Raw genomic sequence first — 25,534 nt, forward strand, 5'->3', positions numbered from 1 at the left:
ACTCGTGGTGCTTGAAGATGGTTTCCTTTAGTTCTTTGGGCAAATTTACAATAGCTTTGAACGTATTTGTAATAATAATTGCTTTGAAGATGGTATGCAAAGTGCAACATCTGGGAACAGAGACAGGTTCAGGTGTCTCTTCCCCTTGTCCATACCACACTCTCCTCATTTTCTGCCCATTCTGTTATGTTCAGCAGAAGCCCGTGTTAGCTACTTCTGACTTCTTCCCCTGGTGGGTGGTTTTGGTGGTGGTGGTTGTGTGTTTATTAACTCACCTGAACTTCATTTGTGGAATTGTTTCCCCCACGGTGTGTGCTGCCTTTGAGGGATGCTGCTCAGTTTCTTCTTTTGTTTTATTCTCATTTTTATTTTTAACCCTGGCTTTCTGGGAATGGGCCATGTGTCTCCGTAACTGAGTAGTCATCCAATGACTGGGCAGGGACTGTGCTCAGGCACCTTCAGCCAGTGAAGTCGCTGTCTCCTGCAAATGGATAGGGAAACACATTCCAGACTTGTAGCCATTTACAAGGCTGCCCTGGCCTTTACTCTCTGCTGGGCCCATGTTTCCTCTGCCCGTGGGCACGGGGCACAGCCTCAGCGAGTGATAAGCTTTCCCAGCCATGGCTCAGAGCCCGACTCCCACCAGCAGTGTTCCGGGTGTGGGCTTTGCCCGTAGGCCCCAGCCGGCAGGCCTCCCCAGAGCTCTGCTCTGCTCGCTTTGCCGGTTCTGGCCAGCTTGAACGTGGCTTTTTGAGAAGAGAATTTGCTGATGTCCTCTCTCAGGCTTAGCCAGAAGTCCCACTCCTGTTTTCATTCCAGACATGTAACATCAGGGTAAGTCAGCACCATTTATGATCATTTTTCTCTCTAAGACATTTGCGCTGTTATCGCCAGTCCATTATTCCAAATGATCTATGACGTCATTTGGCGTGCTCCAAGAGAAATCCCGCTGGATTTTGATTGGACTTATTTAGCAGATTAATGACAGATGCTTTTTTTTTTTTAGTTTTATAACAGTTCTGTTATACATAAAGAAAATAACCCACTGGCATTATATAGGCATTCGGGAAGGTTTGATCACCTGTGTGTTTCTCCACTGTGTCACACAAATATCTTTATTTTCTGCTCAGTACACAAGTACTGAAAAATCCCTTTGAGGAAGCACAGCGCTTCTACTTCATGTACAAGTTCATGGAAGACCTCCTGGTAGACTAGGATGCCTGTTACCCCAGTGCTGTTTGACGTATTTTAGACCTTTCAGCCATGTCAATAAAGCTGGGAGTGAACCAAGAACAATAAATACTGGAAATTGATTTTCAAATGTTTAATACATAGAAAATCTAAGAGAAGTAAGTGGAAGACTGCTCGAGTTGGTTGGGCCAGAGATAAATGTATAGGCTGCATTGTGTAGTGGAGGCAGGGGCCATAAGGAGTCCACTGTTAGTAACAAAGTACAGAGACATCCCGCATGGCCTTAAAAAGAGGTGTCCTGGCTCTGTGCTAGGAAAGCAAAGCCATACAGATCACACACTGAGTGATTAAAAGAAGGTGCAGACACGAGGCACGAAGCATTCCGGGATAGGAAGAGGGCACGGGGGTCATAGGAAAAAAAGGCATCACTTGCTTCCAGAAGTGTGTCCGTCCCCTGGGAGCCCTGTGCCTGTCCCTGGGGGTGACCTGAGGTGACCAGCTTGCCTCCCGGCAGGAGGAGGAGGAAGAGCAGCCGCAGCCAGCACAGCCTCCCACCCTGCCTGTGGAGGAGAAGAAGAAGATTCCAGATCCAGACAGCGACGATGTCTCTGAGGTGGACGCCCGGCACATCATCGAGTAAGGCGCCCTCCATGCCCGCCTGCCCCGCCAGCCCCCACCCCCGTGGCACTGGCGGGACCCTTAGAATCCCAGCCTCTCCCCGGATGGCCCTCACCGCTGTCCGGCCAGCAGCCACCGTGGGACCACAGAGACACCAAATTGATTCACTTCTATTTCATGCATTTCTATAGAGCTCTAGTAATACTGTGCCCATTCCCGTGTGCTCTGGGGGCAGTTGGGCGTTTACAGCAAAGGCCACGCGCCACCCTTGTTCTTCAGCCCCCATCCCCCAACTCGCTCCCACCCTGGAAGAAATGAATCCCAGCGTGCTGTGTCTCCCAGAGATTCTCAGTGTCAGCAACCAGAAGGCGTGTATGTCTGTCTTTTCATTTGTGCGCATGTGTCTGGGACGCGCTGTTCTGCCCCTTGCTTCATGTACCAAGCACTCTCTCCTGGATGATCCTATGTCTGTAAGAGAGCGGCATCACTGTGCCCGAGCACTGCCGGCGTGGCATTGCCTGTTACACTGTCCCGTGTGTAGCCTGTCCCTGGGTGGGCATCTAGATTATACCTCATCTCCTGCTCTTGTAAGAGCAATGAACAACTTACTACTTTTATTGCTTATGGTAGGGAGGTAGCAGATACTATTAAGAAGAAATAGATCGAGAGTTCTGTATGATTGGGGTGCAGGCAGTCATTAGGACAAATATGTAACCCTTAGTAATCGTCAGAAGAAATGGGGAAAAACCCACTAAGCTAAGAAAACTTAAAGCTCACTGGGGAAGATTTGTAAGGACATAAAAAAATAGAAACTACAGCATAGCATGAAACAGTATGACACGTCGCAGCACAGATATTTGTTACAGCAGTAAAATGGGAATAGCTTAAAGTCACTTTTTAAAAGGGTTCCAGATTGAATCACAGAACAGCCAAAATAGAATCAATTCTTCTGGTTTCATGCAAGGCTGTTCAGTGTACGTTTTCCATTTAGGCTTGTGAACTCTTGGTAGAGATAGTGGAACATAGGACCAGCCTGTGGTAACAAGTGATATGACGGTGACTCTCTTTCAGCTCCAGGAAAAAAGTCCGACCTCGGGCAACCCCTGGATTAGGATTTGCTGCCTTACCTGTCTTCAGGCTGCCCTTCTGCTCCTTAGGGGGCAGGCCATGGGTCGCTGGGTGTGCGGGGCCGCTCCACAGAGCCTTGTGGCCAAAGCACATGGTCACAGATAGGAACGTGTGTCCTCGCACTGTGTTTCTGTGCTACTCCCAGGAATGCCAAGCAAGATGTTGATGATGAGTACGGCGTGTCCCAGGCTCTTGCTCGTGGCCTGCAGTCCTACTATGCCGTGGCCCACGCCGTCACCGAGAGAGTGGATAAGCAGTCGGCGCTTATGGTCAACGGTGTCCTCAAACAGTACCAGGTGAGGTTGGAGGGGCCTTGTTCACAGAGCGGGCTCGACAGAGGGGTGTCCAGGTTGTGGGGGACTGCTGAAGTCATGCAGACCCAAGTTCACAGTCCAGTCTATGTCTTTGGGGCAGGAGCCCTTCTCCTGTGAGCCTCAGTTCACCCATCTGTAAAGCAGAGACCTGACCCATCAGGCCAGCCACTGGAGGAAGTGAACCTTATAATCTGTATCTGCTGGGTGCTTGATAGGCGTCCACAGAACAACAGCACATTCTACACTGTTAGCTTCTGACCCCCAACAACCTTATTTAGAAGGTGCTGTCATCTCTGCATTTTACAGGGTGGTTGAGGGTGAGGAACAGAGACGTGCAGTGATTTTCTCAAAGTCACACAGCTCGGGAGTGGCCGAGCAGGACTGGGTCCACCTGTGGGCACCCAGGTGTGGGTTTGTGTTCCCTGGAGCTGCACGGTGTGAGGCAGTCTGTGGACTAAGGTGTCGGCAGCCGGCAACCCTGAGCTCCATGCCCTGAACCCCATTGAGGTGTGTGCTGGAGCAAGACACGTGACAGCATGTGTCACTAGCGCAGCAGCCCTGGGGCTCGGCAGGATTGACTACAGAGGGGAGCCTAAGTAAAAAGCCCTGGGCTGCGGGCCCAGCAGGCTGTGCGCCTGGCTGTGCCACTTCTCCAGAGCGTGGGGAGCCCCCTTGCACCCGACCTGGGCTTCAGGGCCGGCCGCTTACCCCTCTGTGCAGATCAAAGGCTTGGAGTGGCTGGTGTCCCTGTACAATAACAACCTGAACGGCATCCTGGCCGACGAGATGGGCCTGGGGAAGACCATCCAGACCATCGCACTCATCACGTACCTCATGGAGCACAAGCGGATCAACGGGCCCTTCCTCATCATAGTGCCTCTCTCGTAAGTGCGCCCGGGGTCACCGGCTCCCCAGCCTGCGCCCAGACCCCCGCGTGCTGGTTTGCGGGGCTGCTGGAACCGCGAACCACAGCCTGGGTGGCTTCAGCAGTGGCAGCGTTTTCCTGGAGGCCGAGAGGACAGGTGTCGGCAGGGTTGGTCCCTCCTGAGGCCTCTCTCCTTGGCTTGTAGGTGGTGCCTTCTCTCCGTGTCCTTGCGTTGTCTTCCCACTGTGCGTGTCTGGGTCCAGATTTCCTCCTCTTACGAGGACCAAAGGCCTCTTGGATTAGGGCCCACCCTCATGACCTCGTTTTAACTTCTTTACATCTTTAAAGGCCCTGTCTCCAAATAAAGCCCCATTCTGAGGTCCTGAGGGTGAGGACTTCAATATATGAATTCTGGTGCACACAGCTCAGCCTGTTAACAGCTGCCTCCGCTTTCAAGGGACAGGACAGGAGGAGGAGGTGGGGGTGGAGTGCCCATCGCTCATCCCTAATGGGGCAGCTCTCGGGTGTCCTTGAGGTCTTCTTCAAGTCCCATTGACAGCAAATTCCACGCCAGGTTGTTGCAGGAGCCAGGGGACCTCCCGTTGGGAGAGTGGTATGGAACCCTTGGAGCAAACACTACTTCTGCCCCCTGCCGGGGTGCTGAGCCCCATCGCTCACATCCTAGCCCAGCCTGGGCAACGCAGATGCTCGGGCGTGGTCGGCTACCCAGGGTGCATCCCCAGGAGGTGCTCACTCCACTTCTCAGTGCTGCTCTCCGGGGCCACAGTGCTGTCTGCGCTGGGCATCCCTCCCCCCAGCTCAGCACATGTCACAAAATGACCTCTGCCCCGCGTTTTTTCTGGAAGTTCCAGGGCTGGCTCAGGTCTCCTGTCAGGCACCAAACCAGTCACGGGCCTGGGGCTGGTCTGCGATGTGGCCAGGCCTCAGTTTGCACTTGGCCTGGCCCTGGAGGGGAACTCCTTCCCGTCCTCGCAGCCCTCGGTGGAGACGTCCTTGGCCTCAGACCAGCTGGTGGAGGGGGCAGACAGCTCCCAGGAGGGAGGCCGAGTTCTCATGCCCTGACCCTACAGGAAATGTCCTCCAGCCTCAAACGGCTAGGCCTCCAGAGACCGTGCAGCCACAGCTGGGGCCTGGATCCCTCCCAGGATTTACTTGCAGAAGTTTATGCCTCCCTCTGCCTCCCCTTCCTCGTGGTGGTGTACATTTGGCTGCCCAGGCAGGAACAGATCTGCGGGGGGAGAGCGCCGTTTCCCCAGTGCTGAGGAAAGCCCCTGGCCCACGACAGGGGGCTTTCCTGTGGTCAGACCCAGCGTGCTGTAGGCTCCCCCACGGCACTTCCCTGGGCCCTGTCTCCCAGCCCCCTGGGGCTGAAGTCCCCTTTTCTCTGTGACCCTCAAGGTGTGACTTTATCACCAGAATAGCTTTCTACAGAGTATGTTATTCTGCAGGATAGGGTTTCTTGGTTTTTTTTATTGACCTTTTCATTTTGCAATGACTTCAGATTTATAAACAATTGCAACAGTAATAGAAAAGAATTTCTGTATCTCTTTCACTTGGCCTCCCAAATCTTTCATGACCCAGGACAGTTACTAATACCAAGAAGGTACTAATGATTTAACACTTGCAACAAATCTGGAGGCCTTGACAGCAGACGTTGCCGATTTCCCCAGGAACGGCCCTCCTCCGGCCCAGGGTCGCGCTTTCCCTGTCACTTCTCTGCGGCCTGACCCTGTCCGTCCAGGTCCTCGGTGATCGTGACACTTGAACCCCGGTGCGCTGCCCCTCAGGTTGTGTTTGTGCGGCGTGTCTGCCTCTGACATGTCGGTGAGGAGCCCGGGGAGGGCCCCCAGGCAGGAGGCGGGAGGTGGCGCGTCACTGGGCAGGCTAACTGCTCTTGGCTGCGTGGTGCGGCTGTTTTTCCCACATCCACCTAAGTATTTTCCTTTCTGATTTGTAAGGCCTTTGTGGGAAGGCACATAGGAACCATGGAAATACCCATTTCTCAGCATTTCCCCCGGGAATCACAGCACCCACCAGATGAGTCTCGCCTGTGATGATTATCACCGCGGGAGGTGCCGGACAGTGGTTTTCTCTTCCTGTCAGGCCTTGCACATGTTCCGGAATCCCACCAGGAGGAAGAACTGCCCCTTCTCCTCTATTTACCTCCTTACTAGTGTGACCCTTTATGTCAGAATGGGCTCTATCCCTATTAGAGCCCAGAACGGAGCCTTGTGTTTTATTGTGTTTTCTCACCTCTCTGTACTGTATTCTGGAAAAGTCAGCTGCCCCAGATTTGGCCTGGGGAGACCCTTCAGGGTGGATCCTGTATCCCTCTGGCATGTCCCCTGTCATTTTACCGTGGCCGTGGCTTACTTTAGAGTAGTTCCAGATTCATAGAAATGTCGCGGAGGTCCTAGATCGAGCTCCCGTGTGCCGTCCCCCGCTGCCCTGCTGTGGATAACACCTTACAAGCCCTGTTACCTTTGCCACGAAGGAACAGCATGGGCACATGGCCGTGAGCCAAACCCCAACCTTTGTTCGGATGTCACTGGTTCTCCCTGATGTCCGGTTTCTGTTCCAGGATCCTAATCGCATTCACCTTTCACGTCTCCTCAGCCTTCTCTGGTCTGCGAGCGGTCCTCACGTTCCGCGGGGAAACTGATGGACCTTGCCAGGCATGGAGATGGGCAGGTGTTTCGCACTGTCCCTCAACCTGGGCCACTCTGGTGATTTTCTCATGCTCAGTGGGGTGCTGGGTTGGGGCTGGCAGGCCACCGAGGTGAAGCTCCCCTCGTCACCACGTATTGACGGCATTACTGATGGCATGCCTTGTCACTGTTGATAATGACCTTGGTCACCTGGCTGAGGTTGTGTTTGGCAGGTGTCCCTGCTGTGAAGTCGCTCTTTTCTCACCTCTCTGTACTGTATTCTGGAAAAGTCACTAGGTCCATTTCCTTCCCAGGCTCAGTATCTGCCATTTCTCCAGGAAGCCTGGGTTTCTCTCACTAGAGAATGGGACGGGGACCAAGACCCGGGGGCTGCGTGCGCTCCTAGCTGCTGGGACGTCATTACTGGCAGGCCCTCTCAGCATTCGCCACGAGGGCATATACATGTTTGTGTTCACCCTCGTGCACACACGACTAACATGATTTCTAAGCCCTCTGTGTGTCTGTTCAGCTAAACACATCCACACTGCTGTCTCCGACTCCGCCGGGATCACAGGGCTTGCTTTCCTGCTTTTCCTTGCTCATTTCTTCATTCCCAGCATACATACGTGTGCCTATGTGCATGTACATATGTTTACAGGACTTGGCAATAGTTAGCTTCTGAGGGACACTGTTACCAATGGAGTACAGGGTTTAAATCAGTTCCTTTGGTCTGCGGGCTTACAGATTCTAGGTGAAACACCTCTCCGAGGTTAAGTCGGCTCCTTTCCCCCATTCCTCTGAGTGAGGTTACGCCGTGTGCTGACGTTCAGCCTTTTTGCGCCCGTGTGCCACCCAGACAAGGGTCCAGTCTGCCGAATGTCGTCCCCTCCCAGACGGGAAGCACTGCCAGTGCCCTCGGGAACATCTCAGATTTGTCCCTTCACCCGCTGGCATGTGCATCTCTCCACCACGAGTCTGCTTATCCTGCCTCCCTCGAGACCTCTGTCCCCAGCTCGTCCCCTCAGGCCCCTCCCTGCCTCTCTCAGCTCTTCTCCCCTTGGCAAGTGCCCCCCCTCCCACTTCAGGCTTTGGTCTTCAGCTTCTCTCTTGGTACCCTGACTGTCCCCTGTTGCTCCCTGCAGTAGAAACCAGACTTCAGTGACTGGACCAGGGCAGGTTGCTCGTGCTCAGTAAGGGAAAGCCCAGAGCCAGGCCTCCTGAGCAGGCCTGGCACGACTCAGGCTCCTGCCGTTATCTGCACATTCTTACATTCTTAATGAGTGACTTCTACCCTCAGACTTCTTGTCTCCTGGTTGCAAGATGGCTGCACTGCCTCCGTCATTTCATCTGGGTTCCCAGGATGACGGACAGGTCAAAGGGCAGCTGAGTCTCCCCGTCTTTCAACCACCTTCCAGAGCTTTCAGCCACTTTCTCCCCAGTGACTTGAGCCTTTATCTTACTGGCTCTGACTGTCTACCTGGTTGGTCCTGGGAGCTGTGGGTTTAAGATGGAAACAACCCCACCCTCAGCGGAGCTGCTTGGAGGGAGGAGCTGGGTGAGCTGCAGGCACCCTGCACCACTCAGCCTTTGAGTCCCGTCTTTACAAACCACCCTGTCCGAGCTTTTGAGTGACTCTCTCCCTCACTGAAAACTCTGTCCCAGAACTTCTCAGAGAACCTGCCCCCCTTGTGAACTCGGCTTCTTGCCGCCGTCGCCCTCTCTGAGGCTCTGTCCCCGAGATCCGGCTGATTGGGGGCACAGCTCCTCTGCCCACAGCCGGTGGACCTCACCTGCTCAGGGTATCCGGCAGCAGCTGCTGGTTCCCTTCCGAGTTGGCACAGGGGGGACTGGCGGTGCAGTGCCTCCAGTGCCCAGGGCGCACTAGCAGAGTCTCCAGTAGCTCTTAGCCTGGAGCGAGGCTCTGCCCTTCTCCCGGCCGCAGGCCCTCTGTGCTTCCCAGAGCAGCCTGTGACCCCACAGTGGTGGTGACAGGACAGCTCCTCAGGCCCGGCCCCTCCCACCCTGGGGTGGCTACCTCCACACCCACCGCCACAGTCCATGCCTTCCCGTCCTCCCGCCCGGGGCGTCATCCCCCCTTCAGATGCTCAGTGACCCGGCCAGCTTGGGGGGTCACGGTGGCCGTTGGTGTTGACAGTGAGCTGTTGGCCAAGCAGGAACCTGACTGTCCTCCCTTGTTCCCTCAGAACGCTGTCTAACTGGGCCTACGAGTTTGACAAGTGGGCTCCCTCCGTGGTGAAGGTGTCCTACAAGGTGCGTCACGGCGGGCGGAGGCGGGGGTGGCGGGGGTGGCAAGGGCAGCGCAGCGGGGTAGGGCGTCCGGGTAAGGGCAGAGGGGCCAGCTTGTGTTAGCGATGGGATGCTGCCTGTGTGCCATGTGCAGGGTCACCCTGTTACTGTGGGTTTATTGATTTTATTTACCATTTATCATTTACTTTGGGGAGAATGCTTATCTTTTTAATGAGGGTTGGCTCAGTTTGCGGAATCTGGCAACATCAGTGCACTCCCTGGAAGATTGCCGTTTTCTCACCTGAGCTTTGGGTAAACCCCGTTCACGAGTGGTGACGTCATGAGCGTTCACCACGGGCGGCTGGAGGGCGGGGTGTGGGGCCTGGTGGAGGCCTGCTGTGAGGGCTGCACCCAGATGCACTCACCCCGTGAAGTGGGCCCGCTCTGCCTGTTGTCTGTGCAGAGCGGAGGCGGTGGGTCACGCCCCTGGCTGCCGGCTCGCCAGTCCAGTCCAGGCTCATCGCTCTGCTGTGAAGCTCTCACCCCACTGTGGGGAGAAGGGACTTCCGGCAGAGGGAACAGCATGTGCAGTAAGAACTTGACGCATTTGGGGAGCTCAAAGTAGTTCTGCCAGCAGGAGCTTCCAGGACCCAGCAGAGCTCAGTCTGCCTGGCGTGTGAGCCTGGAGGAAGCGCAGGGTGCACACCCAGGGGCCCTGGTCACACGGGTCGGGGCACATCTGCTAACTGGGGAGAGGTTGTCACTGCCATCGTGGGGATCACGGCCTGCGCTCTGTGCTGGAGGCCTGAGATGAGACCTGGGAAGAGGCGGGGAGCGGATGGGCCACTAGTACAGGGGCCACTGGTGGGCAGGCAGGAGGTCCCCACAGGGCCTGGCACCCGTGACCCACTTGCCTTCCTCCTCCCTTCAGTTGGCCCTCCACACGCTGGGGTGGGTGGACAGGGGCCCGGAGCCTCGCCCAGTGCCTCCCGATGCCAGCCCCCAGGTGGACAGGCCCATCTGCCCTGGCAGGGCGCTGTCGCCCGGCCACCATGGCCTGGGAGGCTGAGCGCCTGCCTCGTCCCCCTCAGGGTTCTCCAGCAGCCAGACGCGCCTTCGTCCCCCAGCTCCGGAGCGGCAAGTTCAACGTCTTGCTGACAACCTACGAGTACATCATAAAAGACAAGCACATCCTTGCGAAGGTAACATGACCTTGTGTAGAACACCAGGCCCAGGCCGTCATGAGCTGCCAGGGAGCCTGGGATCCAGGATTGTCGTGTGTGTCACCCAGCCTGGCTCCTCTCAGAGGTTCTGCTCAAAGAGCTCGAGCACCCACTGCCTCCCGGCCTGCCTGCCCTGCTGGCAGGGTCCCTGGTAGGGCTGTGGTGCAGCTACCCTGGTCTCTGCCTGCGTCCAGTGGCCTGGGGCCTCCGTCTCTGTTGGCTGAGCCGGCCCTGCCACAGCCCCCAGGAAACCAGCCCACGGTGCAGGCACAATTCCACATTCAGGGCTGAGCACTCCGAGGCCCTTTGTGTTCCGTCGTCTTGGGCCGCTGCCCTCGCACATTCAGTGGGGCCTGTGTGGGCCTGGGGGCCTCTAAGCTGACACAGTGGTGAAGGCCACTCTAGGTGGGCCATTGGTGAAGCACAGAGAACATAGCCTCACCCGGGTCTAAAGCAGGCACCTCCCTCCCCTGCAGACAGCTGGTGTCCCAGTTCGGGGAGCTGTCTCGGCTGGAGGTTCTGCACCTGGCCTCACCACTGGCCGCCCGGTGGAGTGAGGGCCAAGCGGTAGATTCTGACCCTGGGGTGGGGATGTTGGAGCACACCCCTCAGGGCTTGGTCACCTAGGGGCTATCGGGGCTTCACATGCACCCCTGAGCCGACTCACGAAGAAACTGAGACCCGGGGAATTGGTGTCCAGTGGGCAGGCTCTTGCCCTCAGGCCTGCAGTATGAGTCGCCCTTGTTGACTCAGTGCAGAGCCATGCCTGTCCAAAGCCCGGGGACGAGACTCTTAAGGTCCTGGGCTCGCCTGACAGTGGCAGTGATTCACATGAAGGCCATGCACTAGGTTCGCTCAGGGGAGACGGCTGCGGCGCCCCTGCCCCAGTCAGCTGCCCTTTGCGTCTGGGTACCCGCATGCACTACCTCATTTGGGCCTCGCTGCGCCCTCTGGAGGTGGAGGCTTGAGCACTGAGTGGGCACCAGGCCTGGGGCTCCCGCCCGCAGATTCGCACTCCCACTAGGGTCAGCATCTAGCCTGAGTCCGTCGGACAGGGAGCTCTGACAGGTCCCTGGCTCTCGCACTCAGCCTGCCTGTGCCGCTCCTGCCTTCAGAGGCATAGCCTGCCCGTCAGAAAATGTACCTGTTACCAGACCTCGTCCCTGGAAGGCCCCCACCCCGGGACTTCTCATCAGTGAGAAGTGTGTCCCTTGGGAGGGCTTTTCTGTGCTGCATACCAGTGCATGGAATTTTTTGGGGAACCCAGAATACTTTATTGCAACTGGCTTTGTTCACCTGACAGCAGGTCACAGGCATGTCTCCCTATCTGTGTCTGTCTGCACCCCATCCTTAATAGAGGCTGTGTTGTGTGGTGGTTACTCGGCAAGCAGTTCCTCGTCAGGGACATTGTTGTGCCCATGTGCCCACCTCAGCCTGCTGTTGTGCCCCGAGCCTTCTTGCCTTGTGATAGTGAGAGTCCTGGGAAGCCAGAGGCGTCCCCTGCCTCCCCTCCCCTGACCGCTGCTCTTGGGCTTGCAGATCCGCTGGAAGTACATGATTGTCGACGAAGGCCACCGCATGAAGAACCACCACTGCAAGCTGACACAGGTCCTCAACACGCACTACGTGGCGCCCCGCCGCCTGCTGCTGACAGGCACGCCGCTGCAGAACAAGCTCCCCGAGCTCTGGGCGCTCCTCAACTTCCTGCTGCCCACCATCTTCAAGAGCTGCAGCACCTTCGAGCAGTGGTTCAACGCGCCCTTCGCCATGACCGGAGAGAAGGTGTGTGCGTGGCCAGCAGCAGGGCAGGGAGCTCTGCCTGAGGTGGCCGTCCCGGTCTCAGCTGGCTTCCCTGGCTGGGGATGCGTCAAACTCCCACCGTGGTGGGCCGGGCCTGGGCTGGAGTCACATCTCACAGTGTAAGGCGGCTCCGGCACCCGAGGCTAGAGGAGCCACGAGGGCCCGAGGGGAGCAGGGCAGGGGTGGCGAGGGTGAACTCTGGGACTTGCCTGGGGCTTCTCTGACCCTGCCTCCGGCACAGTGGGGAGCAAGGCCCTGAGGTAGCTGGGGGCTGGCAGGGAAGAGGGTGCGAAGGTGCAGCTGTGGCCCAGTGGGCCAGTGAGTCCCTTTGGAGACTTCACATGTCATCCCCTAGGGCCACGGGGGGCCCGGTAGGTTTTAGTCAAGGAAGCACCGTGGTCGGATGTGTGGGTTTCTGAGAGCTCTGTGGCCCGTGTCTCGCTGTGTGGCCGTGGGTGCACTGTCAGTCTGGAAACCAGGCCATGGCCCGTCGTTTGTCAGGGGCCAGGTCTTTCTGGCTTGATGGCGTCCCTGAGCTGGTTCCCGGCCCACGTCCCCTGTGCTGTGGGAGTCCAGGGCATGACGGGCCGCAGGCTGCCTCATCTGAAGGAGGTTGGGTGGCCTTAGCTTGGTGACCAAGGACAGGGGCCAGCTGCACAGGTTAATGCTGGGCCTGCCCAGGGCTGCTGCTGCATTGGCTGCAGGAAAGCTGGGACCGCCACCCGGCGTGAACAGAGGGGCCTCTGCTGCCGTTACCCATGGGGAGCCCCCTCCTTGCCAGCGGTTGAGGCAGAAGCCATCCTGAGGAGACACCAAGGCCTTTCCAAGGCTCTCATCATAAAGAGGCCCCTGGTTTTCTGACTCCTGGACCCCATCCCAAGAGCCAGGAAGCAAATACTCTAGTTTCTTTTATTTTCAAGTTGAGCAAATGCTCTACCAAGAGGTGATCAGGGTACCCCCCCCCCGCCCCCGCAAAAGAAAGTTCATATGTGGTTTTATTTTCCTGTAACTTAAAAATATTTTTTAAAAACCTGCCCTCCTAGCAGAGTAGCAGACACCCTGGGGGCACAGTGTTTCCCTCCACCCCGCCCCAGGCTGAAACGAGACAGGATTTGGGGCTCCCAGTGACAGAACTGGTTGACACCGAACATTTTAGAGACGCAGCCTCTGTGGTCCCATCTAGCTTTCGTTTGCATGTCTTGGCCGGTTTTCCAGATGCATGAGTTGTGTTAACATCGGGGGAAGCAGCACAGGCCTCTGGAGCCTCGTGCCCTGGGGGCTTACGTTCCTCGTCCCTGAAATTACATGGAAGGCACCAGGTCCTTGCCATTTCCCAAAGGAGGGGGGTGCCCCGCTAAGCCCCCAAAAGCTTAAGGGAGTCTGAAAGGAGGCGCTGGAGGCTAAGCTTGTCCCCATGACCCTGTGCTCCCCTCCCTGAGTCCCGCTCCTCTTCTTTGGGGTAACGTGTCATGGGGGGTTGCCAGGTGGACCTGAACGAGGAGGAAACCATCCTCATCATCCGTCGTCTCCACAAAGTGCTGCGGCCCTTCCTGCTGCGGCGGCTCAAGAAGGAAGTGGAGGCTCAGCTGCCTGAAAAGGTACCACGAGTGTCAAGGCAGAGGCTTCCCTGGGGTGGGCCCAGTCGGCTGGCCGTCCCGCGGTCCAGAGCCAGCGGTCTCACGGCCCTGGTCTTGCCTTGACAATTTGGAGTGCCCCCAGCGTGGGGATGGCCACTCGCACCCAGCAGGTCTGCCAACAGAAGGCAGGCATAGGTTAGAGCACAGAGTCCCGCCTGCTGTCCACTGGCAGCCAGATGCCCAGGCAAGTCCCACGCGACTGGGCCAGTGGGGCTCTGAGGCCATGGGCTTGAGGTCGGGCCCACTCCCCACCATGGGTGGCTCTGGGTTCTGGCTCGGGCCCAGTGCCACAGCAGCCCCTGGGGCCTGCCCACTGTGGGGCAAGCGGGTCGCTGACTACATCAGTATTTGACCTGTGTTTCCTGGTGGACTACGGAGAGGCCGTTAGAAGGTGGCCAAGATGCTCTTTCTGGCCCAGGATGCTCCCTGCATTTCTCTGCCCTGGCGCATCTACCAAAGCCCATCTCCCCTCATCACCCCCATGTGCCCTTATCAGAGCAGCCATCTGGGGAGTGCAGGGTGCTTCCAAAGGCTCGGAGACCAGATGTGGACCAGGCCAGGGGTCAGGCTCGGGGACCTCCACCCCAGCTGCCCTCACTGTGTGCCCCCTGCAGGTGGAGTACGTCATCAAGTGCGACATGTCTGCGCTGCAGCGTGTGCTCTACCGGCACATGCAGGCAAAGGGCGTGCTGCTGACTGACGGCTCCGAGAAGGACAAAAAGGTAGGCTGAGGCTCCCCGTGCCCTGGGTGTCCCAGGCAGGCTGGTTGTGGGACAGTGGGTGTGGAGAGTTTGAGCACACTTACCAGCAGGGCCCTCTGCCTCCTTGTTGTTGCTGTCCGTGCCCAATCTGGTGGGGATCCTGAGGGCACTGAATAGTTGCGGCCAAGGTAAAGCTGGTGTGAACAGGCTCGGTGAGGCTGAGGAGCAGGGCCTGATAGCCCATGTCTGTGCGGCCCCCTAAGAGCCTCCCAGCACCCCACGGTCAGCTGTCCTCCTTGCTTATGACTCGCAGGCTCTTTCGGGAGCATCAGCGGGCAGCATGGAGCCCAACGCTGACCATGGCTGTTAGAATGTTCTAGTGAGCCCCAGCTTCCCAGCTGGGAAAGAGCTGCCTCAGCATCCTCACCACTGAGTCCCCCTTCGCCTTGACCAAGTAAAATTGGTGTGACATTATGCTCACAGTGGGAGGAGTCAGGGCTGGCAGGCTGCTGCCCTTAGGGAGCCCTCTGAGGTCCCAGACCCCTCTGGCCCAGCTCCCATGTCACCGGGACCGAGTGGTCCTCCCAGGGCCCGGGTTCTGCACCAGTACCTCAGGCTCGGCCCTGCCTCCCGCTCTTCCTTCTCGTGGTGTTTGGTCTGGGCCCTTAGCTGAGCTGTTGTAGCTGCCTGTTGCCTGGTTTACTTCCCGGCCCACTGCACCCCCCACCCCTAGCCCCGGCATCCTGCCTTCACCCCATAGCCTGAAAACTTTCCAAGTCTTCATGGCCCACCTGGCTGCAGCCCCCAGGGGACTTCCCGCAAGGCCCAGGACGAGGCTAGCCTGGCACCATGCTTGTGCTCGGGCCTCAGCCCTCTGCTAGTCTCACTTCCCTTCCATCCCCCCAGCACCGCCCCCCCACCCCCAACCCTGCAGGGTGCCTGGCGGTCCCGCTCCCCCGGAGCCAGCCTCGGGTCACCAGCCAGCTCCTCGCTCCTGATTTCTCCGCCACAGCCACACCTCCCCCAAGAGCTTTTCTCCAGAGGGTTCTCCCTGCGCCCCACCCCACCCGAGGGGCAAGACCCGGTTTGGGAGCCTCTCTCCTGCCTCCCCAGGGCAAAGGCGGCACCAAGACCCTGATGAACACCATCATGCAGCTGAGGAAGATCTGCAACCACCCGTACATGTTCCAGCACATCGAGGTGAGGCCCGGCGGCGCCCAGCGAGGCCCTCTGCTCAGAGCCATCTGTCTCTGCCCCGCCGCTGGGCAGGGCTGGGGCACTGCTCCCTGACAAAATAAAAGGAAATGCTGTACACTTTTTGAAGTAGGTAACACCTGCACGTTTGTTTCTTTAAGTTCCTGCTTACACGTGCTTATTGTAAAGAAGCCGAACAACAGAGGGGAAATGCGTGGTGGAAACGAAAGCTTCTGAAACCTGGGCACTCAGAGACTCTTCTCTGGGGTCATTTCCCCTGGGCAGGATCCCGCGGCCTCTGCTCATTGGCATGCTAGCTCTTGTGGATCGGTGGCCTGGGCTCATCCGGGCACAGCGTGGAGAGCAGCCGCACCCTCTGTGAAGGCTCTGGGGCAGAACCTTTATCGGCCACAGTGCCCCTTGAGAGCCTGGATTTTTGCTTCTGGTTCGTGCACTTCGGCCTAGTCTTAGGATCTTCCCAGATCCCCCGGTGACCCTGGGGCTCTGTTTCGGTGCTCTGGGTCTCTGAGGGCTCTGGGAGCCACACTGGGACTTGGGTCCCTCATTGGAGGAGCATGAATGCCGCCTGTTGGTGACAGAGGAGAGCTGTGTTCAGCGGCTGTGCAGCCTCGAGCTGCTGTGGGCGATCACTGAGCACCGGCCTGAGGGCTCCATGGCAGGAGGCATGGGGCCAGGCAGCCCGCTCCTGCCCCGACTCACCCATCATCTCTCGTTCTGTTGCAGGAGTCCTTTTCCGAGCACCTGGGGTTTACTGGTGGCATCGTTCAAGGGTGAGAAGATACTGAACTTACAGGGGCGGGCAGACAACCCATGGGGAGGCGTTTTCCACTTACTTGGCTGGCTCAGCGCTGTCGTTACATGTGTCCGATTTCAAAGGCACTGTATCAGTGGCAAACACTTTAGAAAACACAGCCAAACCCAAAGAAATGAATGAGCACCCTCCCCGCCTTGAGAGTTAGCTGCCATCAGCCCCGAGAGGCAGACCTGGCTTCCGGGCCCTGCTCTGCCACCCCGAGGCTTTGTGGCCCTTGACAGCTCTCTCAACCACTCTGAGCCTCAGCCCCGCGAACAGAGCTACCCCCTGTGCAGTGCACCCCCCACCTGGCCCCAGGTGTGTTTTCTCTCACGCTGTTTACAAAGCGCGGCCAGGCTTTAGTCAGCCCTGCTGCTGGGTGGGGGTGCTGCCTCTGGACTCCACCACCGCTGACAGCTTTGCTAAAGACAATTCTCAGCGGAAGCCACCGTCATTTCTCGGGGCTAACAGACCATTTCCAAGAGCAGAGTCACCAAATGAAAGAGCGAAAAGGCCTTGGGATGTGTGACGTTTTTTACATCAAACTGTGTAATGGGTTCCCCAGGCCCGGGTTTAGGTCTGGGGCCTAGCATAGCAACAGCCACGTTTACAGGGTCCCCCCAGCCTCAGTCTACCCCTCCATAGATGGGGTCGTTGACAGGAGCACAAGGGAGAAGCCGCCCTGTGCTGGTGCTGTAGAGGCGCTGATGCTCCTGCGCTTTCGCTCATGGAATAGAGATAAGGCCTGGCCTCCCAGGGTGGCCCCTGTTTGTGCCCACTGTCCCCACTCGGTGATTAATGACATGGCACGGCTTGTCTCTTACAAGCATTGAGTTGGGTGTACTATGTACTCACCTCTGACCCAAGGCTGGCCCGAGTTTATTCTGTTGGGTTGTCATGGCTTTGCTGAGACCTTATTTGGGGGTGGGGGAGCCTGCCTAGAAACCCTCTAGGTGCACTTGACCCTGATGAGGTCAGCCTGGAGGTGGGAGCCGCCCTTCCTCTTCTGCTAACATACCCTTCCCCACCCTGCCCTGCACCCCCAGGCTGGACCTGTACCGAGCCTCGGGAAAGTTTGAGCTGCTCGATAGGATTCTTCCCAAGCTCCGCGCCACCAACCATAAAGTACTGCTGTTCTGCCAGATGACCTCCCTCATGACGATCATGGAAGATTATTTTGCATATCGCGGCTTCAAATACCTCAGGCTCGATGGTGAGTGTGACCAAGGGACACCTTTGTTAGGGGCCTTGTTATCCAGGGCCGCTGGAGCTTCTGGCCGCGGTGCCCTCCCTCCCCAGGCAGGGTGAGGCCCAGAGACTAAGCGTGGCAGCAGGCTCAGTGACAGGAGCGCAGGACAGGGAGGCAGGGCCCCAGAGGTACCACGGCTGGGACACCAAGGCCTGGGCGAACGGCCAAGCGGCACCTGACCCCGGCGGTCCTGAGCACAACCCTGTGGTCTTTGCACTACAGCGCTGGGTCGGGTGATGAAGGGCTGCTACGTGACAGTCTTGTTTCAGTGGAAGAGACAGAAACCCATTTCCTGTGGGTGTAAGGACAAAAATATAGTGAACGCACAGCATTTATTGCCTCAGGCTCCACTGGATCCAGGTGTCCAGATGAAGTGGAGGGGCTTTGCTTGGGCTGTGGCTCCACTGACCCCCATCTGGGCCCTGTGCTCAGGCGTCCAGTCCAAGCTTCTCTTCTGCCTGTTCGTTGTCCCTAACGGAGAGGCAGCCCACCTTCCCCCCAGAGGCCCCAGGGCTGGCTCTCCCCAGGCAGCAACGAGCCATGTGCCCCTCTCTCCACTGGCCAGGAGGAGCTCTTGCTGGTCAGGCCGGGAGCTGCACTCAGGCCTGTCCCGGCGTGAGCCACAGGCACTGAGGTAGAAGTACTGGGGAGCAAGTGCTGTGGGGGTGACAGCAGCAGGTCCCCCAGGAACAGTGCCCGGCTGCAACCCCATCCTCCCACGGGAGGTCCCCTGTTTCTGCCTTTTCCCCAGAGGGAGGAGGTGCTGCGTGAAATGCTGACAGTGTGCAGGACCCAGGTCCGCCGGCCAGGAAGGCCCCAGAGAGGGAGTAGCCCCCAGCCCTCCAGAGCAGACCGGCTCACAGTGAAAGTGCGCCTGGCAGCTGCGGGACTGAACAGGCTAGGCGGGTTTCCCCTTTCCCCCCGTGAGTTCTCAGAGCCTTTAGCGCAGCTCACCACCAGGCGGGATGCCCTGCACCTCTGCACCCTGCTGTGCCTCTCGCTGTCCGCTCTGGGGACGGGTTTCACGGCCCGGGACCTGTGGTTGCTGGCTGATCTCCCCTCAGTCCCTGCCCTCTCCACCTCCACCCCGAGCCTGCCCGGCACGCCCTTCTCGCCTTCCTCCAGCCTGGTCTCGGGTTCTGTCCAGGGTAACATTCACAACTGCAAATCTCAGGTGTCTCTTCAAGCCCCTGCCTTCTTGCAAACTGACAACGCTCCTTGCCAAGGCCAGGGTGGCCAGGCCACTGCGGCCAGGCCACTGCGTCTGCTTCCATCCTTCAGGGGCCAAGCCTTTGTGGGCGCTGGTCCATGGCTGTGTCATCGTGCCAAGCCCCCAGAAGGGAGGCCAGATGTGAAGAGCATGTTCCCACCCCTGCCCCCACCCGACCCCCTGGCGCCTGTTTGCTCCATTTTTTTCCTTCTCTCCATGATGACAGGACTTTTGGTGGCCCAGCCTCAGCTGCATCCCCAGTGCCTGACATGGGCACTGCCACATGAGCAGAAACTTTGGTAAAGAGTAGATGGAGCATGGGGGCCCAGTGGAACCTTCCGGCATCAGAGCAGCAAGAGTGAGGCTAGGGGTGCAGGGTGGGGGCAGACCTGAGCTTCAGCCCCTCCTGGGGCAGCTGGATCACGTCTGGTGCCAGGCTTCAGGGGTCATGGGGCGTTGGGCCTCCACCCTGTTAATCATGATGTGCAGGCGAGTGACTGGGGGCACTTCACTTTTACTTCATCACCAAAAATGTCTCCCAGTGTTGCCAGAGTCACCTTTGCTCTGAGCTGGCGGAAGCCCGAGGAGCCTAGATGCCCTGCTGACGCTTGCTCTGCTGAGTGTCCTGGGCTGCCACAGGAGAGTTCCTGTGGCTCTGTGAAGGCGGGTGCTGGTCCTGCCCAAAGTGGAAGGTTTCCCCATTAGAAGGCAGCTGTGTGCTTGTGTGGACGATTCTCTTTGTGAATCTAGAAAAACCATTGCAGTAGGATTGAGACAGGAGCCAGCCCTCTCGCCGGTTGCTAGTTCCCCTAGCCACTGCCTGCCTGCCCCATGACCCCTCCTGCATTTTTGGGGGTGTGGTGTTAATGATGCTACCTGCCACCCCAAGAGACAACTGGGCAGGGGTTGGTGCTGAGAGCACTCCAGGAGTGGCCTCTGCTGCCCAGGTATTCTGGGTGCCCGCACTGCACCCCAGCACCTGCCCCATTTAGTTCTGACAGAGGGCTCGGCCGAGCTCATTTTCATCTCCCTGGGTGGGAGGAGTGGCATCTGGTGGTGTCACCGCGAATCCGTCACTCACTAATCGCAGCTCACAGTCACGTGTAGGCTTGGCGCAGGTGGCCCCGGGGGACATGCAGCTGCCGTCCCTGCGCTCTGAGGCAGGTATTCCTCTGTGTCTCCCGGCTGCTGTCCCGCCACCCAGCCCACCAGCCGACCCTGCTCACCCCGTTCTCCTTGGCCCACCAGGAACCACAAAAGCAGAGGACCGGGGCGTGCTGCTGAAGACCTTCAATGAGCCCGGCTCCGAGTACTTCATCTTCCTCCTCAGCACCCGGGCCGGGGGGCTTGGCCTGAACCTCCAGTCGGCCGACACTGTGATCATTTTTGACAGTGACTGGAACCCTCACCAGGTAAGACCTGGCTGGCAGACTGGGGGTAGGGGGACTTGAGGCCTGCTGTGGTGCGTGCCCGCCAGCCTCCCTTACACCCTCCGCGAGCCCCGGGGTCCGTAGTCATGGTACCCACAGCTCCCGAGGCATTGAAGAGAAGCCCAGAGAAGATGTGTTTTCCTCTGTTTCTCAAAACACAAACAGCATATTGTTCTGATTGTGAATAAAACATTCCATCTGTATTTTTTTAATCCTGATATTACGTAAATGCAGAAAGGAAGTGGAAAATGCCCCAGCCCTACCAGCTGGCAGTCATCGCCTCTACTGAGTGATGCAAGGCCTGCCAGGCTGTGTTCTGTGCGAGCTCTTCTGCGCTTGCCCTTTTTAGACCATTCGTTGCATAATTTATGTGCTGTGGGTAGTGTTGACCTTGATGCTTATCCGTAAACCCGGCAAAGGGCTACAAAGGGCTTCACACCGGTAGGTACAAGGATATGCTATTCTATACCTACAGCAGTGCCAAAGTAAGTTTCTAACTTTTCCCAGTGTTTCATTATAAAAGTAATAGTTTATTTTTATAGCAAATATTAGTAACTAATAGCAAATATTAGTAACTCAAAGTGATGTAAACCAAGGAGTCCAGTTTTCCCCTTCTCCACCACACTGTTTTCTGAGCATGTGCCAGCGCCCTCCTGTGTGCACATGTGTTCTGGTTTTGACGCGAATACAGCGTGTACCAACACGTGTCTCTTCCCTCTTGCAGTTGCCCTGTTTCAGCTCCGTGTGAGTACACGGGGACATTAGACTGCCATTTCCTGGCATATGGCAGCCCTGAGGCTTTTTACTCAAACCCCAGTTGGCAGGCACCTGAGTTCTCCATTTCTCAGCATGACTGCTAGCCCTCGGGGAGCCCGCTTGTCCCGTGGAGCATTTGTGTGGGGTCCCCCTGGCCAGGCTCACTCTGAGACGTGTGATTGCTCAGCCCCCAAGTTTGTCCCTTCACAGTCTGGTCACTCCTGCTGAAGTGGCCTCCAGTGGGCTGCCCCAGGTTTCTCTCACACCTGTGGGGTGTGAGTGTGCCCCTCCTTCCGTACAGCCTGGGGTCCCAGCCTGCATGCCGGTGTGCACATCGTAGCCCTTCTGACGGGCACATGCCCTGGGTGGTTAGCAAGAGTCCTTACCGTCAGCCTGGGAGTGGTTCCTGCCCAGACCCCAGTGCCTGGGCAGTTTGCTGAAAGATGGTCAGGTGTTCCAGCCCTGTCCAAAGACAGCAGGCAGAGGCCCTCCTAGAACCCTGTCCTCCACTGCACTGGGGAGCATCAGAGGCCTCCAGCTTGCCAGAGAGCCAAGGGTGCGTCGTCAGTGGCTGGCCGTGCCCGGAGGCATGAGCTATGGACCCAAAGCCCTCCTGTCCCCCCACCTGGTGTAGCTTCTGCCAACCCATTGGGTGTGAATCTCAAGGTCAGCCCCTCCCACTCCTGGGCCCAGACACAGGATGTCATGAGAGCCCTCCTGATAGGACCTTGCTGGGGGTGTGAGACAGACAGCGTTCCAGCCATGGCTAGTGCTTTACCAGAGCTTGCACTGCACTAGGCACGGGGCTGAGTGCTGGACGCCCGTCTGCTCCTCTGCACACATGGCCGGGAGAGGGCCGTGTCAGCAGTGCGCCCTGAGGCTCACAGAGGCTGGGCCGAGGCCCGGGCTGCACTGCAGGGAAGTAGCAGGGCCCACACCCAAACGAGGCATCACCGAGCTGCTTCTAGGCTTCTTCCCTGTCCTGCGAGCGGTGCCCTCACCATGATTCAGCCACACTGAGCACAGGGCGCTCCTGGGGTAGGTGAAGGGAGCCGTGTAACCGTGCCAGTGACTGTTGGGGAATATGACTCCTGGGGGTTATCCTCTGAAACTTCTCTCTTCCCAAGTACCTGTCAAATACCAGTGAGGTGGAAGGTGATACCTCTGGGGCTTCTGGCTGAGGTGGTCCCGGCACAGGCTCCGGGACATATTCCTGGGTTTCCTGTTCGGGCAGCTGCTGGCTGGGGCACGAGACGGGTGCCCGAGACCCGAGGCCTCCCTCAGTGACGTCACCAGGTCAGCTTCCCCATGAAACTCTGAAGAGCTGGCCAGGGACAGACCCACGTCTCTTCCGGCAGGACCTGCAGGCGCAGGACCGCGCCCACCGCATCGGGCAGCAGAACGAGGTGCGCGTGCTCCGCCTCTGCACGGTCAATAGCGTGGAGGAGAAGATCCTGGCGGCGGCCAAGTACAAGCTCAACGTGGACCAGAAGGTGATCCAGGCCGGCATGTTCGACCAGAAGTCCTCGAGCCACGAGCGGCGCGCCTTCCTGCAGGCCATCCTGGAGCACGAGGAGCAGGACGAGGTGAGGGCAGCGCCGGCCCCCCCCCTCCCCGGCGTGAGTGGTGGACGCATGAGCGGCTTTCATTTTTTGTTTTTTTACCTTTTTTGCACTCTTATTTTTTTTGCATCCCTTTGGAGTAAAGGGAGTGTGGGCTGAAAGGAAAGAGATGAGTACTTGCTTTTTCTTTGAAGTGGTTTTTTTTTTCTAAACTGCTGGTGAAAGACGCCGGATTGACAGCCCTGGAGACTGAAGTCCTCTATTTATCCACAGAGCAGACACTGCAGCACGGGCAGCGGCAGTGCCAGCTTCGCCCACACTGCCCCTCCGCCAGCGGGCGTCAACCCCGACTTGGAGGAGCCACCTCTAAAGGTGAGAGGGGTAGTTCAGTCTCCACGCCCATTCAATCCTCGGCTTCTCGGCTGCGACGGCCAGCAGGCCCTTATCCCACGGAGCGTGCGTGTGCGTGTGCGTGTGTGCCTCTCGCTGCCGCGTGGTCCCTACCCACCGCAGCCGGACTGGGACCGCCAGCTCGTTTCCCAGGGACCGCCGCCGCCCAGCCCGGCCTCCCCGCACCCGGACTAACCGTGTGACACCTTCTAGGAAGAAGACGAAGTGCCCGACGACGAGACGGTGAACCAGATGATCGCCCGGCACGAGGAGGAGTTCGACCTGTTCATGGTGAGCATCACTGGCCAACACACAGGCGGGGATTCCGCCTCGCACCCCTTGGGGTGCTCAGGTTCCTCCCTGGGGAAGCGCGATGCTCTGAGACGTTCACAGGCCCCTGCTGACATCCAACTGCACAAAATGTCAGTGAGAGCAGCACCCCGGGCAGGTAGTGGGGCTGGGGGCAGCCCTCGGGGTGGCCCCACAATGCCTCCTAACTGGCCCATGTCTCCTCCATGGCCTGAGCATTCTGGGGGATGCTGGGACCCACACGCACCCCCATCCTGTTCGAGGCCTTCAGACCCACCGAATGCCCGTCCTCCCAAGTCTGTTGTCCTGAAGTCCCTTTCAGAGGGAGTTAACGTGGTTCCATACCAGGGACCTGTCACTCATGCCCCCTCAGCCTTGGGTGGGAAGCAGATCTCAGACTAGAGTCGGAGTGGGGACTCTCCCACCAAGGCTGTGCCCTGGAGCTGTCACCCCACTGTGGCCCCTCTTCTCATTTTTACCAGTGTTCTCCGTCCCTGACACACAGCCCCCTAGCTGGCATCTGCCGAAGGAGCCATGCCTGCTGGGCCACCGCACACCCAGGGCTGCTGCGTACCTGCCCTTGCACCACTGGCCCTTGAGGCAGGAAGTGGCCCTGTGTCCGTGCATCCACGTGCCCCCTCCCGCGCCCGCCCACTCTCCCTGTGCTGACACCGCTCCCCCTCTGTCCCCGCTCGCTGCACTCTCAGCGCATGGACCTGGACCGCAGGCGCGAGGAGGCCCGCAACCCCAAGCGGAAGCCGCGCCTGATGGAGGAGGACGAGCTGCCCTCATGGATCATCAAGGACGATGCCGAGGTGGAGAGGCTGACCTGCGAGGAGGAAGAGGAGAAGATGTTCGGCCGAGGCTCACGCCACCGCAAGGAGGTGGACTACAGTGACTCGCTGACGGAGAAGCAGTGGCTCAAGGTACATGCTGGAGAGGGCCGGGGGCAGGGCCCGGGGAGCCGGGGCTCGGCCGCTGTAGCTCGGGCCTGCCTGAAACCTGAGCGGCGCCCATGGCCGTTCTTGGTGAGTTTTCTTTAACAACAGCGGTGCTGCTAACATGGCATTAGGTTGGCACACTTCCTCTTGACCCAGCGCAGGAAGGAGCAGCTCTGAACTCACCCCTGGGTGGTGTTGCCCTTTCAGTGTGAGGGTTCACCTCCTCATGAAATCGAAGTATTGCCAGTCTCAGCTCGGTGCTGGCTTTCTGGGTACTGTTCAGTCGGGAAAACACCCTCATAAGCTAGGGATCAGCAGGTGCCCCTGGCATGTCACCACCAGGCCCAGCTACGGGAAGGAGGAGGGAGCAGCCGTGCCTGAGGCTTGTGGCCGCACCTGTCCCTGAAGGTGACGTGGGTGCTCATTTTCTGTAGTTGGCCCCCGCCCGCCACTGCAGTGACAGCTGCCAACAGCTGAGTCAGAGCCGCAGCTGCCTTTTGGGCCCTTCTGCCTCAGCCACTGCCCCCTCCCCAGTCCCGGCAAGGGCCCAGCGTGCCTGCCCAGGTGTCACCCCTGGGGCCAGTACTGAGGTCAGGGAGACGGATCAGACCCCGCCCCACACTCGGGGGCCCTGAGTGCAGAGGTGACGACTGAGAATCCATCTCTGGCATTGCTTCGTAAAAATGTCCATGAAGCAACACTTCCCCGACGGACACGGCGGCTTTCAGCTGTGCCCTGCCGATTGCCACACCCAGGAATAAGCCGTGTTGCCTGCCGAAGCCTGTGGTCACACGTCCCTTGATTAACTTGTGCCTGGTGCCCCTCAGTCTGAGGCGCCAGGCAGCCCTGGTCCCCTCCTGGGAGCTCAGAACAATCTGGACTTGAACTTTCAAGCTCGCCTGCTGAGCTGGGCCTGAGGAGAGGCCATTGAAGCAGCCAGGGGACCAGGGGACCCTTGGGGTGGGGCTGGTGGGTTGTCCTGTGGCCCAGCCCCCAGCCCGGGCTCCAGGGTCAAGAGAATCCTGACAAGGCATAGCGGGCCTCCATGGGAGTGCCACCAGCCCTGCATTTTTGAGACAGCGGGTACCTTTTTAAAAACAGTTGCCTTTCTGCCAGTACTGTTTTGTGCACATTCTTTCTGTTTTCAGACACAATTTACATATAACAGAATTTACCCATTTAAGGTGTACAATTTAGTGGTTTTAGGATATTCAGAGTTGTGAAACTGTCACCACAGATCAATTCTAGAACAGTCTCATCATCCCCAAAAGAATCCCTTTCCTGTT

The 25,534-nt window shown here is 58.3% G+C and overlaps 1 protein-coding gene across 17 annotated transcripts in view; it reads left to right on the plus strand.

Annotated features, from left to right (window-relative positions):
- The window catches only part of SMARCA4 (SWI/SNF related BAF chromatin remodeling complex subunit ATPase 4), an 87,156-nt gene that overhangs the window by 39,106 nt on the left and 22,516 nt on the right, over positions 1-25,534 (plus strand). For 8 of the 17 annotated variants that reach the window (XM_073220355.1, XM_073220356.1, XM_073220353.1 and 5 more), the window contains 16 exons: positions 1,706-1,827; positions 3,083-3,233; positions 3,972-4,135; positions 8,990-9,056; positions 10,124-10,234; positions 11,795-12,037; positions 13,540-13,653; positions 14,307-14,414; positions 15,507-15,593; positions 16,332-16,378; positions 17,448-17,614; positions 20,109-20,272; positions 22,405-22,632; positions 22,882-22,980; positions 23,212-23,289; positions 24,015-24,232. In XM_073220355.1, coding sequence (XP_073076456.1) covers positions 1,706-1,827; positions 3,083-3,233; positions 3,972-4,135; positions 8,990-9,056; positions 10,124-10,234; positions 11,795-12,037; positions 13,540-13,653; positions 14,307-14,414; positions 15,507-15,593; positions 16,332-16,378; positions 17,448-17,614; positions 20,109-20,272; positions 22,405-22,632; positions 22,882-22,980; positions 23,212-23,289; positions 24,015-24,232 — 2,168 coding nt within the window. Of the gene's footprint in view, positions 1-1,705; positions 1,828-3,082; positions 3,234-3,971; positions 4,136-8,989; positions 9,057-10,123; positions 10,235-11,794; positions 12,038-13,539; positions 13,654-14,306; positions 14,415-15,506; positions 15,594-16,331; positions 16,379-17,447; positions 17,615-20,108; positions 20,273-22,404; positions 22,633-22,881; positions 22,981-23,211; positions 23,290-24,014; positions 24,234-25,534 lie in introns of all 17 variants that reach the window. The other 9 variants (XM_073220369.1, XM_073220358.1, XM_073220361.1 and 6 more) reach the window with 3 other exon arrangements.

This window comes from Manis javanica, chromosome 13 (assembly GCF_040802235.1).
Source record: "Manis javanica isolate MJ-LG chromosome 13, MJ_LKY, whole genome shotgun sequence".
Lineage (NCBI taxonomy): Eukaryota > Metazoa > Chordata > Mammalia > Pholidota > Manidae > Manis > Manis javanica.